General features: G+C 51.8%; 1 protein-coding gene across 1 annotated transcript; it reads right to left on the bottom strand.

Annotated features, from left to right (window-relative positions):
• Positions 1-1,047: 1,047 nt before the first annotated feature.
• Positions 1,048-6,728, bottom strand: COX4I2 (cytochrome c oxidase subunit 4I2). The gene is made up of 4 exons (XM_022592754.3): positions 5,899-6,728; positions 4,173-4,337; positions 3,230-3,361; positions 1,048-1,300 (listed from the first exon to the last, which is right to left on the bottom strand). The coding sequence occupies exons 1-4, from the start codon at positions 5,978-5,980 to the stop codon at positions 1,164-1,166; spliced, it is 516 nt and encodes a 171-aa protein (XP_022448462.1). The 5' UTR covers positions 5,981-6,728; the 3' UTR covers positions 1,048-1,163.
• Between the last annotated feature and the right edge of the window lie 9,117 nt (positions 6,729-15,845).

Here is a 15,845-nt window from a genome sequence, read left to right as displayed (position 1 = left end):
AAGAGGATAGGTGTATGACCACCTCCAGCTGCTGCACTTTCAGAGCTGCTGCAGTGTTCATGCCAAGGCCACAGCCCCCCTAGGAAACCAAGGACTACAAAGGACTGAGCACAGTGGGACTCTAGGGATGGGTCAATTTTGCCCAACACAGGACTCATCTAATGGGCTTTTTTTGCTCTAAGGCTCCCCATTGGCCTGGCCAAGACTTTCTCAAAGATGCTGTGCCAGTTATCAATGTATCGCCCCTCCACCCCAAATTCACCCCTCAGTGCCTGCTCTAAGATAATGAGCAGGACTCTGGGCACTGCCCCCTTTACAGTGAGATGCTACACTTCTCCAGTAGAGGGTGCTGGAGGAGACATACCAAGAGGAAAGGAGGCTTCTCTTCTTGGTTCTGGGGTATGTGTGTGTGTATTCCTATATAATCTGCTTTCTGCCCCAAGACCAACCCTCTCCCACAACACACACCTTCCTACTATTCTCCAAGTCGTTCTACTCCAGTCACTGTGGCCTCCTTGATGTTCCACATTCCACAAACTGACAAACTAAAATCCTGTCTCAGGATCTTTGCACTTGCTGTTTTGTCCTGTCATATGCCACCTCTTCTAAGAGGCTTCACCTACCACCCCCAAACCCCTTTTAGCTCTGTCCCTTTACCCTGCTGTTTTGTTCCTTCATAGCACTGGTTACTGTGTAACATACTGTATATTATACTTACTTATTCCTTTTTCTGTCTCCCCCCCTACACACACACACACACACACACACACACACATAAACACCTCCTCCATGAGGCCAGACACTTTGTGTGTCTCGTTCACTGCTGCATCCCCAGGGCCTAGATTAGTACCTGGCACACAGCAGATACTCAGTAAGTATTCTGCCTTTCCTAATCCCACCTATTATTTAAGGCTCAACCCCAACCTCTACTCCTCCAGGAAGCCCTCCCTGATAAGTGGGGCCCTGGAAAGTGGCTTACTGCCTCTCACCTACTGTCCTGCCCAATTTTAGGTATAATGTAGGCTTTATGGCAGGTAGAGACTGCGGTGGAGACTAAAGGCAGATGAGAGCAGGCCAGCTTTATTGGGGTTAAGTGGCGGGGAGGGGCCTCCATAGGCTCCGGGCCAGGGCAGAGCTGCAGCGCGAGCAGCTGGGATGCCACGTCACTTCTTCCACTCCTTCCTCTCATAGTCCCACCGGGAGGCCAGGCCTTGCACAGGGTTGCTTTTCATGTCCAGGATGCGCTGGAGCTGCTGGGCCTTCCACTCATCCATCAGGGTGATGGGTTTCTTAGGGAACACTGCAGGGAAGGAACCGGGTAGGGACAGGGTCATGCGGGACCCTGCCGGGCCCACCCCCTCCCGCTGAGCCAGGGTCTCCAGGCACAAGGTCAGGGTGCCCTGCATGAGGACCCCTCGCCACCCTGTCCATCCGCCACCAGACTCCCCACTAAAGCTGCACTCTGGGGACCTCTGAGTTATGATCCCTGCTCTGCCTTAGACTTGGTGTGGGAACTGGGCCAAGGTCCTTCCCCTTAATGAGCCTCAGTTTCCTCACCTACTCTGTGACCCAAGGGTAAGAGGAGCACTGGTTTGAAGTCTTCCTGGGTCCAAATCCCAGCTCTACCACTACCTTGCTGTGTGACCTTGAACAAGTCACTTCATCTCTGAGCCCCAATTTCCTTACCTGTCAAAAACAGGTCCTGTCCACCAGGGTTGTGGGGATTGAATGTGTTAGTATTTATAATGCAATTGGCAGAATGAGGGAAGATATGAAAACCCCTAATACATGATAGCTACTATAATTACTGAGTTTGCTCCCACTTATTGGGAAGGGCCCAGGATGAGACAGTTTCTTATGCTTCCTGAAGGGGTTGGGAGTGGGAGGTAGGATAGGGGTGTTCACTTTAAAGCTATGGGGACCCAAAGGGTGAACTCACGGAGGCATTTTAGGTGCCTTGATGTGTGGACCTAGAAAGGCCTGGGGGCCAGAGCTCCCAGCCCTGCTCACATCCTACTTCCTGGTCCATCTGCGCCTGAGGCCAGCTTAACCTGCCTGACCTTTGTCTCTGGTACTTTCTATTCCAGTGGGTGTGAAAGAAGGGAAAGATCTTTATGGGCACCTATTAGTACCAAACATTGGACTAGAATAGAATTTTTCCCAAAGGTTCTCTCATTTCACCCTCATGCAAGGTAGGAATTCCCATCACACTTTTACAGAAGAAGAAACAAAGTGAGGCCTCTGGAGGTGAAGTCAATTGAGGCAGAGACTGCCACCTCATCCCCAACATGCTCCCCTCTACTTCCAGAGCAGTGCTTCTCAAACCTGAGTGCGCATCAGAATCACCCAGAGGGATATTAAAACATAGATTGCTGGGCTCCAGCCTCAGAGTGTCTGACTCAGTAGATCCAGAGTGGGGCTGAGAATTTGCATTTCTAAGTTCCCAAGTGAAGCTGTTGGTCCAGAGACCCCACTTTGAGAATCACTCTTCTGTAGTAATAAATGGTCGGTTGGGTACATGATTACTCAGCTAAAGCCTATATTTCCCAGCTTCCCTTGTGGCTACGCATGGTCATATGATCACTTCTAGCCAATAGGATGTGAGCAGAAGTGGTGGTGCAAATTCTGGACCTAAGAGAGAGCGTGTCCTCCCTTTCCCTCTTCTTGGCTGGAATGTAGGCTTTATGGCTGGAGCTGGAGCAGCCATTTTGTATGTCAAGAAGGAAGCTGCATGTTAAGGATGGCAGAGCAACAAGACAAAAGGAGTCTGATATTGTGGAATCCCCATACTCCCCCTGGCCTTTTTTGTGAGAGAGGAAAAAAACTTCTATCTTGTTTAAGCTCTTGTACATTGGAGACTCTTTGTTGCAGCAGCCAAAACAATATACTGAAAAGTTCACGGTTAATAACAGCAATCAGTAACAACATCGTTCATAACTATGTGCCAGGCACTAGGCAACAGTTTTATAATTAAATCCTCACAAGAACCCTGAGATGTGGGCACTATTGTTCCCATTTTACAGATGAGAGAATTGAGGCCCAGAGAGGTAGGGTCCCTACATTGCAACCCAGGCAGCCGTGCTCTGCCCTTCCCCATACACCTCTTTGGGGGACTTTTCAAAACTCTTCAGATGAGTGCCAGCATAATTCCCTTATCAAAGCTTGGCTGGTGGCTGTGGCCACAAGGGCACGGCCGAGGGCTGCGGCCAGCTGAGACACTGCCACTCACCATAGACCCGCTGCCACCAAATCAGCAGACCTGTGAATCCAAAGAAGAAGAAGACACAGCCCATCACTGTCTTCCACTCGTTGGAGCGACGGTTCATCTCTGTGAAGGTCTCATGGAACTGGAGCCGGTACACTGGAGGCAGGGGAGGGGTGGGGGAGGAGGGGTCTCAGGTGCATCCATTCCAAGGGCCCTGGGCCAACTCTTGGCCTCAGGGACCTCCAGCCCCCCCCTCCCTGCAGCAGATGCTGTCCATTCAGCAAATTCTTATTGAGCATCTAGCATGTGCAAAGCATGGCCAGGAGCTGATGGCAAAGCTGGCTCCCAGGGGCACTTCTGGTGGGCAGCACTTGGGGTCACACATCCCTCCTGCTTCCCAGGGTCAGGCCCCTGCTCTTCCACCCACCTCACCTGCCTCTTTCTGCTCCATCTCCCCTTACCACTCAGTGATGCCCAGGACCCTCCATGCTCTCCAGCTCTTATATCCTTCCCCATGCTGTTCCTACTACCTGGCAGCCCCTCCTCCTCAGCATCCAAAGCCAACTGGAACAACCCTCCTCTGGAAGGCCCACCAGGATTCCATCTTTCTCTCTCCCTTGGGTTCTCACAGCCCCCTGAACACACCTCACCCAGCCGCATATCCTGTATTACAGCTATCTGGGCTTGTGTTGGTTCCCCCACTGGACTGGGAGCACCCTGAGGGCAGGAACCCTCAGGGGGATTCACTTCTGTGTCCCCAGCATCGCCTAGCACCAGGCTGTGCACAAACAGTTCAATGAATAAAAAAATGAATGAAGAAAGGAATGAATTTCACCCCTCAGGTATGCATTCGAGTCTTTGGGTGGTTCTGGCTGTCTTGGCTGGGGGCTCTCCCTGCCCACTGTCACTCCGTGACAGGCCAGGCCCTTCTTTGCAAAGTCGCCCCCAGCCCCACCCTGAGACCTACGGGCCACCTTCTCAGCATGGCTCAGCTGCGTCCAGCTGCCCTTCTCCTTCTCCTTCAGGGCCTGCTGCTCTGCGTTGAGCTCCGTGCAGAAGGGCTCATCGGGCATGGGGTAGGAGCGCTGGGCATGGTAGTTGGTGTAGGGGGGCATCTTCTCCTTGCCGTGGGCTGCGGGCACAGGGAGGAACTGAGTTCAGGCTGTCCCTGGGACGTCCTGGCACTAACCGCAGTATTAACAAAGAGGGTGGCACTTATTGAGCACTTACTGTGTGCCAGAAGCCATGCTAAGGCCTTCGGGCGAGTTGACTCATTGGCTCGGCATCACTCTGAGACAGTGATATTGCTCTCTTCATCTTAGAGAGGAAGAAACTGAGTAGCTAAGGGACTTGCTGAAATTCACAGAGCAAAAGGGAGCCGGGCCAGGGCTGCAATTCAGCCCCTGTGGCTTCAAATCCTGTGTCCTCTGGGAAGATCTGGGGTGAGGAGGGCACATCAGGCAAAGGCAATGGGTAGAGAAAGGTTCAGTGTGATGAACCTGAGATGGCAGATGGGAAACTGCCCCCACATACTGTAAAGCATTATCCCTATGCTTGTTTTTTTTTTTTTTTAGAAGATGTTGGGGATAGGAGTTTATTAATTAATTAATTTATTTTTGCTGCGTTGGGTCTTCGTTTCTGTGCGAGGGCTTCCTCTAGTTGTGGCAAGCGGGGGCCACTCTTCATCGCGGTGCACGGGCCTCTCACTATATCCCTATGCTTTTAATGAGTGGTCAAGGGCACAGCTTTGGAGTTGCGGAACCCCAGTTCCACCCCGGCCCAGCTCTGACAAGCCCCTTTACCTCACTGTGTTCAACGTCCTCATCCGGAAAGTGGGGAGAGTAAAAGATCCAACCCCACACTGTTGTGGAAGCTTCAAGATAATGCACTCAAAAGGCTTAGCACAGTGCCTGGCACACAGTAGATGCTCCATAAATTACACTGATAGACAGCGGTTGGCTTTACCTCTGGCTTCCATTCTTGGAAGCTTTCCCTGATGGCTAAGCCCTCAAGGGCTCCATGTGAGTGTCCAGAACAAGGCTGGGTGCTCGAAGGGTCTCAGTAAAGCTTCTTCTGTTTATTGTCACCAGAGATGCCCTCAAGGAGGGCATTGGTACCACCTTGCCCAAATAGCATGGGAACTGCTTTGGGCAAAGAGTCCTGGCTCTGGGCCTGTTTGTTTACCTGAGAAATGGAGATAACAGCATAGCATCCACTTCATGTGTTTGCTGTGAAGTCTAAATGTGTTAATCTCTGCAAAAAGTTTATCACAGCTCACGGTACATCGTAAGGGCTCAATAAATGTTATCTGTTTTTATTCTCCAGAGGGTCAGGAAGGCCTTTCTATCTGGCTGAAGTCTCTCCTACTTTAGGCCTCTTTCTTCTGACTAGCATGGACACAAGGGTCTGGAAAGGCGGTCCAAAGTTCTGTCAGCACCCTCAGTCTCAGGACACAAAGGTCTTAGGGGCCTGAGATATGGGGGTCAGACCCTGAGAAAGCTTGGGAGGAGGGGACGGCTGTCTCTATTTCCTGGAAGAATGTGGCCCCGGACCAAGGGGTAGGATCATGGGAAATGGTTTGGGGCAGGCCCAGGGCAGCATGAAAGGGACCAGGGGCAGCCTGCAGACAGGACCCTTGCCCCTGGCCTTGCAGTTAGGCGAGGGTCAGGGCGGGGTGGGTGTCCAGGTCTTACCAGTGCCTCCTGGGCTGTGGATCCCTCGCATTCCAAGTCCTCCTTTCCTCAGCACCAAGCTCCAGGCAGCTCTAAAGGACATCTGGGGGTGTGTGTGGATGAGTCCTGCCCTCTGCCCTCTGCCCTTCCCCTCAGGATCCAGAGGAACAGCTTTTTCACAGGTGCTGTGGCTGGGGGACTGGTCCCCGGGATTTCAAGGTCACCACCTGCCCCTTCTAATTTTGTATGATATACCTATTGGGGTTGATGGGCATCCTAGACATTTGGAGCCCCCTCCTGGGACCTCAGTTTACCATCTGAGAAGTGGGAGGAGGCCTAACTCTTAAGGCAGGACCTGAACAGTTTGGGTCTGGGAGCCTGGGTTCTGGTTCCAGCCCCAGCTCATGGTGGCTAGGTTGGGAAACCTCTGTCAGCTGTTTGTCCTCTAGAGGAAACAGGGTGGGAGTCCAGGTAGGGAGGGAGCAGGTCCTGGGATAACTCTCCTCGCTACAGGGCCATCTGCCAAGGTCTCCTGCAGATGGTTTGGCCCCCACCCCTTCCCCCATAATTGGCTGCCTACGTGCGTGGAGAGCCTGCTCTGCTGGACCTGATGGGAGAGGGAGACAGGCGAGCCCAACCCTCCATCCCCGGGGAAATCTCAGGGTCTGGCATCCCAGGGGGGCGAGGAGGGGACTTAGAGGAGGACACGGACCAAACTGGGACAGAGGGAGGAAGAGAGGCACACATCTGGGGAGAAGAAGGGGGTATCCCACTTCTGGAAATTGAAAGAGGCCCCGCATCTAGGGAAACAGAGGCACCCAATCATTAGAGAGAGGGAGGGGCGTACCATATATGGAAAGTGGGAAGGGGCTGCACATCTGGAAAGGAAGGGCTCCCCATTAGTGATAAGTGGTTGAGAGCCCCACCTATGGGGAGGGAAGGAGTAATCTACATTTGAGGAAAGAGATGGCTCCCCATATGCGGACGGAGGAAAGTTCCCCTCAACTCTGAGCTGCCAGTAGCCGCCCGCCCGCCCCACCCCCCATGCTCCTCTATAGCAGCGCCCCCACGGGTGGTAAAAGCCGGAGTCCCAGCCGCGTCTCCCACCGGCCCGGGTTTGGGCAGCCGGGGCTCTTCCCACCCACTCACTTACCGTGCGGCTCAGCGGAAGCCAGAACGCGAGGGTCTGCGAAGCAAGTAACGGAGAACAGGCTGCAGAGGGACAGGAGCGCTGGAGCCCGCCTCCGGGCCCGCCCCACAGCCTTTCCCAGGACCGCCTCCGCGTGGGAACGTCCTGCCTGGGAGAGCCCAGCCCGCGTCCCTGGGGGCTCCCAGCCACAGACTGGGGAGAGGGGCTGCGCAATGACTCCCCACCTCAATTTCCCTGCCCACCGGGGTCCTGCCTCTGGAGACCACCAGCTGACGCAGCCCTGGGACCAGCTGGCTGTGTGTCCTGGGCTGGCCCAGCCCTGTGAGTCCGGTTGTCCCAGGAGCTGGATCTTCCTGCCTTCACACCTTTGCTCACCGCTGTTTCTTCCACCTGCAATGCTCCCTTAGGGCTTTTGAGGACCCAAGTCTTGGCAACTTTCCAGCCCAGACCCCATGCCTTCCTGCTCCAGGAAGCTACAAGCACCTAGAATCTGGGAGCTGGCCTGCGGTGTACCACCTGGCACGAATGCCCTCATACTCAATGACAGGTGAAAAAAGCCTCCCCCTGGGTTCAAATCTTAGCTGTGTGACCTTCAACAAATGGCCTAACCTCACTGAGTTTCTGTTTTCTGAAAAAGAGAGCTAATGATATCTCTTACCTTACATGATTGTTGTAAAGATTAAATATGTCAATAGAAAAATATGCATCAGGCACATTTATTCAAGAACTATTTATTAAGACCTATTACAGCTGGCATTATTGTCTACTGTTTAACAGGTTAAATGCTTGGGGATTTAGAGACAAACAAAATCAAACACGGTCCCTGCCATTTTAGGGCTTACAATCCAGTCCAAGCAGAGAGAGGCCTGTGCAAAGGCCCAGAGGCAGAAAAACACAGGTGTGTTCACAGAACAGAGAAAGGCCATCTTGGCCAGAGTGTAATGGGCAAAGGAGAAAGCTGGAGAGAGGCTGGAGTACCAAGCAGGGCCTCATAAGCCACGGTGTGGATCTTGGATTTTATTTGAAAGCTGGGAAGCCAAAAAAGGTAAGTAGGGGAGTGATGTGGTTAAATGGAGCAGAACATGCGTTCAGTAAATATGGCTTGGAATTGTTAGAATACTGATTCTGGACTGATGGGTGAAGGCTGTGAATTCTTTCGTGGCCTGGGGCCAGAACTTTCTAGGTCTGCAAGCTCTGGTCCCCTGAGGTGTGCCGAGCACCCACCCACCCTTCAGGGTTCCTGTAGCCCATTGAAGCCATAGAGACCCACTCTAGCCAGTGCCTGGAGGAAGGGGCTTAGTGCCCTGGAAACAGATGAGTCTTGAAGAGCAGGGACTCAGGGGGAGGTACTAGAGAGACCGTAGAGTGGGCAGGATGCATGTCACCTCCATTCTGGGAGGTGAGAAGGCAGTGTGGGAGTCTGCTGGATGTCCAAGAGACCCCAGCTCCCAGGACTGGCCATGCTTACTCCTGGGGGCTGCTCCTCCCCCTTCCCCATGATCAAGGGAATTCCAGATTTGAGAGAACCCAAAGAGAACCACCTTACCTCTTGGATGCTGCCCAGGGTGTCCTGAAGATTAGCCCTAAGGACAGAAGATGAGGTAAGGCCCTCCTTCAGGCAAACTGGGGAGGACACACCTTGAGCCTTGTCAGATCTTTCCAGGGGCAGGTGGGTGCTGGCTGCATTGGGGTGAGTGGCAAATGTGTAGGCTTTACTGCTGCCACACTCGTGACTAAGTGGATCCGTTTCTGGGCCTCAGTTTCCCCATCCATTACAAGGGCCTCCCAAGGGAGAACTTGACCCTGGAGAACTTGACCCTCTGTTCTTCTCTACCGTCTCCCACCCCCATCTCTGTGGGAATGCCAGGCTCCAGATGTGGAGCAGTGCTGTGACAAGGAACATCTGTTTGGGAAGCCGGCCCCAGGGCTGAGGGTGATGGGGTGATGGCAGGCTCCCCGGCGGCTCAAGGTTGATACAGGGCAGCACCACTGCCTAGAGGGCGATGCCCAGCAGCGTCTTGAGGTCTGGAACCTGGAAATAGTCAGACTCTCCCATAAAGCAGGTCACTCAGGTGTCCTGGGGCCGAGGAGTAGGAGTCTTCCGTGGGAACCTTGGTGGGCACAAGGTGGGCTCCACTCACGGCAAGGGGCCCTACATGTGAATGCAGGCTGAGATTTCAGAAACAGCAGGAATAGGAGGTGAGAGGGATCTGTCCCTTTCAGGCGGCCCTGCGGCTCCAACCCCCCAGCAGGAACCCATACAGAAAGGAGCAGCTCTCTCTCACTTGATCAGATTCAGGGAGGCCCTGAGTTTCTGCTCAGACACAAAGACCTGAGCCACAATCTCAGCATCCTGCTGGTACGACCCCTTCCCCTCCCATTCAGGCTTCATGCAGGACCCACCTCTGGCCTCCCAGCCCAGAGGAGATACTGAGGAAGAGCTAGGCCTCATGGAGGACACAAAGCCGAAAGTAGGAAGAGGTGTCGGACAAAGCGTTGCGGACCCGTATCCCCAGCCCCTGGGGAGCCCCTGGAGCCATTTGAACATGGGGAGGAGGCCTGGGATAGGAGTGGGCGAAGCCAAGACGTGCAGGGACTGGGGAGGAGACATAGGGTAGTCGGAGACCGGAAGGTAGCAGTAGGCGGGGCTTATCCTTAGGGGCGGGGACTGCGTGTAAGAGTGGGCCAGGGAAGAGCAGGGCAACCGAGGCACTAAGGGGATGGGGCCAGTTGGGCGGAGGTGGGGTGGGGGGGCCGGTAAACAGAGGGGGCGTGGTCAGGACAGAGCAGAGCCCGATCCCGCCCACCAGCTGGAAAGCTGACTCCCAGCAGGGACACTGTGATTCCGGGACACTGCGGCCTTCAGGGCGACGGGCAGCGCCAGCATGAAAGTGCCCGGGCGGCAGCGCAGGCTCGGAGGACGTCGTGCGAAGACCCGCAGATCCAGCAGGGACCAGTCCAGAAAGCGCTTCTGCAGCTGTAGACAGGAGGGCCGGCTCAGAACCGACGCCGAACCAGGGCTACCACGGGGGCGGTCGCTAGTGGCGCGTTTCCCGGCCCTAGGAACGATCCCGTGGCGCGATCAGGAGCAGGTGGACGCCCTCGGATGGATTTCAGTGGGACGGGACGGGACCGGTGGTAGCCTGGAAGACGGAAACCTCCTTCCTGCAGGTCTGTTATCTCTGCACCACCACACCTGGGGCACGAAGTGAGCGAAGCCCGCGTTGTTCAGCCGGAAGAGGAATTCCTCGCAGAGTTGCAGGGGAGACGTTTGAGGCCGACCCCTCTGGCTGTCACTCATGGCCTCTTGCCCCCCCCCACAGGCGGCCGTTATTCTAGGTCCCGCCACCTGCCTCACTCTACTCACCTACGTCCCTCGTCTCCTCCCTCCTTCCCCGTCCTCGAGCTGCCAGTCATCTTTCCCTGGCCCCTTGCACAGTCATTGTGCCCGCACCTCTGGACTCTACGTAGTAGTCTAGCGTTCCACCATCTCCAGCCCTACCCCAGTCCCGTCAGTTATCCCTGGCCTCGCCCAGCTCGCCTAGCTGAGCCCGCCCGCCGGCCCCGCCCGTACCCTGAGGCTCCTCCTCAATCGCTCAGCCCGCGGCCGGCCCCTTGCCCAGTTAGTCCTTCCCGCACTGCCTTCGCAAGACTCGTTAAACCCTCTTCCTGGCTCTAGCCTTGCTCTTTCAGTCATTCTGTGGTGCCGCCCACTCCCGAGCCCTGCCCTTACTGTGAGCCTGCTCGCCACAGCGCGCCCCAGCCGAGCCCCAACCCTGTCAGCAAGCCCCGCCCCCGCAGGGCACAGCTCACTTTCCCTAGATCCTCCCCGAGGCCCTGCCCATTCTGTCACTTCCCTCAGGCCCGCGCCTGCTCCGGCCTCGCCCCGACTGTCACGCAGGCCCTCCCTGTCTGTCCCCAGGGCCCCGCCCCTTCCAACCCGCTCAGGCCCCGCCCCCACCACGTGGTCAGTGAGGGTGCAAGCCGGAGCCCCCACGTTGCAGGCGACCGCAGAGGCAGAGGAGGCGAAGACGTTCCCCGAGCGGAGCAGGACGGTGAAGCCCTCAAGCTCTGACCACAGGAAGGGCACGAAGCAGCCGGACGGGTATCCAAACTCGCCTCGAGCCAGGAGAAGGGGCGCGGGGGTGGGGCTTCGACAGAACTCGCTGCATTGGCGTCCCGGGCCTGGGGTCCGGGTCCTCATCAGCACCATCCCCGACCTGGGCAGATGTATACAAACGACATCAAAGGACCCCCTGGTTATCAGGGGCCGTTAAACTGAGCGCTTGGGAGGCCCACATCTAGGATTCTAGTCCCAGCTCTATCCTCTGCTGGTTTCAGCCCCTCTTCGTGGCTGCCTGCATGGCCTCCTTTCCACGTTTCTATAATGCCAGTCACACCCAAACTCTGCTTGGGGACCAGGAGGGTGAATGCGATGGTCTAAGCGGAGCTTCTCCTAGAGGTGCCCACAGCAGTGACGTATCAGCCAAGCTATGGATGGAGCTATGGGCAGTGTGGGCATTGCCTTGAGGTCCAGCCCAGTGTTCTGCTCTGACCACCGATAGAATAGTCCAACTTGGCGAAGGGCTGTGGCCGTGGGATCCTGGGGGCGCAGGGGGTCAAATTAACTCTGGGGTAGGCACTGGTCCCTTCAGATCCCGCCCTGGGGCTCCACACGGAATGGTCTGCAGCTTCTGTTCCTGATCTCCCAGGGCCTTCTGCACCACAGGACAAACCGAGGGTGCACAGGGCAGGGTGTGAGGGACCCTGGCCAAGTCCCAAAGCCTTGTCTTCTCAAACTCAACTGCCTCATGGGCGTGGGGATAATGCCCCCTGATGTGACTCTGGCCCTTGTGGGGACAGCTTCATGGCATCCTTCAGACTTCCTTAGCACCCACTGGCCTCCCAGCAAACTCCTTAGCCTGATATTTAAGGTCCCTCCTGCCAAACTCAGCAAATGCAGCTCCCCCATCAACCTCTCCTCCTCTCCCACCATGCCCCAGCCATGCTGCCTTTCAGGTCTTGGAACATACTCCACTCTTGCCCATGGCAGGGCCTTTGCAACTACTCCCTCTGCTGAAATGCTCTTCTCTCAAGAACAAGGCTCATTTATTCCCACTGGCGTGTTTCCATGAGAAAGGCTTTACTGGAGCAACACACCTCACTTCTCACCCGCAGACTTAAACTCTGGTCTGCAAACAAGTTTATCAGTTATTGTGGCCTTAACAATATCTCCAATTCCACACGTTCTCTTTACAATGTGACCTTGACACTCCTGTCATCAAGTGGTGGCATCTATGTCCCCATTCCTTGAACTTGAGTGCACCTTTGTGACAGCTTTAATCATAGGACATGGTAAAAGTGATGCTGTGTGACTTCCAAAGCTGGATCATAAAATGCCATGGACTCTCTTGGGGTGCTCTCTCTTATAACCCAGCCACCATGCCATGAGGAAGCCAGACTAGCCCATGTCATATTTAGGTGCTCTGGCTGCAGCCCAGCTGAGGTGCCAGCCTACACCCAACCTCAACTTCTAGCCGTGTACATCTCCAGACGATCCCAGCCCCTAGCCATCAAGTTCGCCTCAGCCATCGAGTCTTCCCAGCTAAGATCCTAGACATTATGGAACATCTCTGCTGTGCCCTTTCTGAATTCCCAACCAATAGAATCCATTAACATCAGACAGCTGTTTTACACACTAAGTTTTCAGGTGGTTTGTTATGCAGCAGTAGTAACTGGAATGGTAACAAAACGTTATTTGGATTCAATATATCTGACTCCTCATTTGACTCAGTTGTTTCAGAACTTGGGCAAGAAAGAGGGTATTAAGTATTGACACCCCAAACCCCACCATTGTCCTCCCAATTTCAACTCAATATCATCTCCTCAGAGAGGCTTTCCTTGACCCCCGTGGAAAGTACCCTCTCTAATCAGTCCAAAATTACACACATAAAAACCCACAGGCTCACTTTTCCTGCATGCTCTACCCATCAAGCCTGTTCACTCAGGTCCCTCTGCTTCCAGACTGGGATGAAGTGGGATCTAGCTGTGCAATGGATTATTTTGTTATTCTTACTCTTCCATTTTAATTTACTTATTGGCTTTTTGGCTGTATATCTTTGTATTAATTTTCTGTAGGTTCTGTGTTTCTCTAGGGATTACAATATACATACTTAACGTTTGACAGTCTAGTTAGTGTTCATACTTTACACCTCAAGTAAAAGATAGATGCATTAAAACCATAAAGGTGCCTTTACCTTTTCCCCTTTATAATGGTTATCATATATGTATTACATCTACATTCATTGAAATACCCCCAAAAATGTTAGGATTTTTGCTCTCAAGTCATATATATTTTAAAGAACTTGACAGGAGAAATATAATCTATTATACTTATTCATATTTTTACCCTCTTGTTGCTCTTTATTTATTCCTAAACTCCCAAGTTTATCTCTGGGGTCATATCCCTTCAGCCTGAAGAACTTCCTTTAACTTTCTTTTAGAGCAGGCCCACAGATGATAAATTCTCTTAGTTTCCTTCATTGAGAATGTCTTTATTTTACTTTCATTCCTGAAGGATATTTTTGCTAGATGTAGAGTTGTTGACAGTTCTTTTCTTGCAGGACTTTATTTTTTTATTATTATTGTTATTATTCATTTATTTTGGCCGTGTTGCGTGGCATGCGGGATCTTAGTTCCCCAACCAGGGATTGAACCCATGCCCCCTGCAGTGGAAGTACAAAGTCCTAACCACTAGACTGCTGGGGAAGTCCCTTGCAACACTGTATTTTTATTTATTTATTTATTTATTTATTTATTTATTTTTGGCTGCGTTGGGTCTTCGTTGCTGCACGCGGGCTTTCTCTAGTTGTGGCGAGCGGGGGCTACTCTTCGTTGCGGTGCATGGGCTTCTCATTGCAGTGGCTTCTCTTGTTGCGGAGCACGGGCTCTAGGCACGTGGGCTCAGTAGTTGTGGCTCACAAGCTCTAGAACACAGTCTCAGTAGTTGTGGCGCACGGGCTTAGTTGCTCCACGGCATGTGGGATCTTCCCGGACCAGGGCCCGAACCTGTGTCCCCTGCATTGGCAGACGGATTCTTAACCACTGTGCCATGAGGGAAGTCCCAACCTGCAGCAATTTAAAGATGCTGTTCCACTATCTTCTGGCCTCCATGGCCCCCTAAATGTAAAGTGTTTTTGGCTTTTGGTTCTTTTTTTTTTCCTGGCTGCTTTCAAGATTGTTTTTTCCTTATTGGTGGTTTTTAGTTTGATTATGAGATGTGTGAGTGTGGGTTGTCTTTGAGTTTATCCTGTTTGGCGTTTGCTGGGTTTCTTGAATCTGTAAATTTAAGTTTTTCACCAAACTGGAGAAAATTTCAGTCGTCATTTTAAAAAATTCTTTTTCTGCACCTTTAAGGGACTCCAATTTCATGCATATTAAATCTTTTGATATTTTCCCACATGTCCCGAAGTCTCTGTTCAGTTTTTAAAATATTTTCTCTCTCTCTTCTTTAGATTGCTTCACTCCTATTGATCTGGCTTCAGGTTTACTGAGGCTTTTCTTTGTCATCTCCCTTTGCTATTGAGACCATCCTGTGAATTTTTAAGATCTCAGATATTGTGTTTCTTAAGTTCTAAAATTGTCATTTGGTCATTTGTTTTTTTTTTTTTGTTTTTTCGTAGTATAATTCAGTGATTCTTTTTTAAATCATTTTATTAAGGTATAATTGACATAGTGAAAGCTACAAATATTTAATGTATACAACTTGATGAGTTTGAAGGTAAGTATACACTACTGAAAATTTCACCACAATAATCAAGGCCATACATTTATCCATGACCTCCAAAAGTTTCCTCCTGCCCCTGCCTTTAAAAATATTGATTTCCTTTGTGTGGTGAGAGCAATTAACATAAGATCTACCCTCCCAGCAAGTTTTTTTCTTTTTATTCTGTAAAACTTTTTTTAAAATTTTTGAATTTTATTTTATTTATTTTTTTATACAGCAGGTTCTTATTAGTTATCCATTTTATACATATTGGTGTATATATGTCAATCCCAATCTCCCAATTCATCACACCCAGCAAGTTTTTAAGTATACATACAATACAATACTAACTACAGGCCCTGTGCTGTACAGATCTCCAGAACTTGTTTGTTTTGTATTACTGAGGCTTTGTACCTTTTGACCAACACCGCCTGTTTTTTGGCTCTTTTTTTATGGTTTCTATTTCTCTGCTGAGAATGTCTGTTTTCACATTCATTCTAAAGCATCCATCTTTCCCTCACAGCGTACTGTTATAATAGCTGCTTTGAAGTCTTTGTCTGACAATTCCAACATCTGGGTCTTTTCATGGTTTGCATCTATTGTCTTTTGCTTTGAGAATTGGTTGGATGTTCCTTATTGAGTAACTTTTTATTGTATCCTGGACATTTTCAATATTATCTTCTGAGACTCTGGGTACTGTTAAAAAGCCTCTGGAAATTTGTTCTTTTTTAGTAGCAGGCAAACCTGGTTAGGTGCAGACTGCATGTTCTATGTCACCTGCTGCAGGCAGTGATTCTAATCAGTTTTACTTTCAAAGCTTTGCTATGTAGTTTGGGTCTGCCTGGTGCAGGGGTTAGTCTGGGATATGGGCAGTGGTTTACATGGTGTCAGTACCCAAAGCTTTGCTCACCTTCTTGGGGTGTCTTCCATACAGGCTCAGCTTGGGGTTCAGCCCAGGACTTGTGTTGGTTCATACACAGAATTAGAGGGTTTCCTTCATCCATTCTCTCCTCTCCAGCATTTTATCTACATTATCTGGCTCTACAGGCCCAT

Source organism: Delphinapterus leucas, chromosome 15 (assembly GCF_059928025.1).
Source record: "Delphinapterus leucas isolate spDelLeu-1000000601 "Yukka" chromosome 15, BTC_Dleu_Yukka2, whole genome shotgun sequence".
Taxonomy (NCBI): Eukaryota; Metazoa; Chordata; class Mammalia; order Artiodactyla; family Monodontidae; genus Delphinapterus; species Delphinapterus leucas.
The sequence above is the reverse complement of the archived record's forward strand: the minus strand, read 5'-3'. Positions and strand labels throughout refer to the sequence as shown.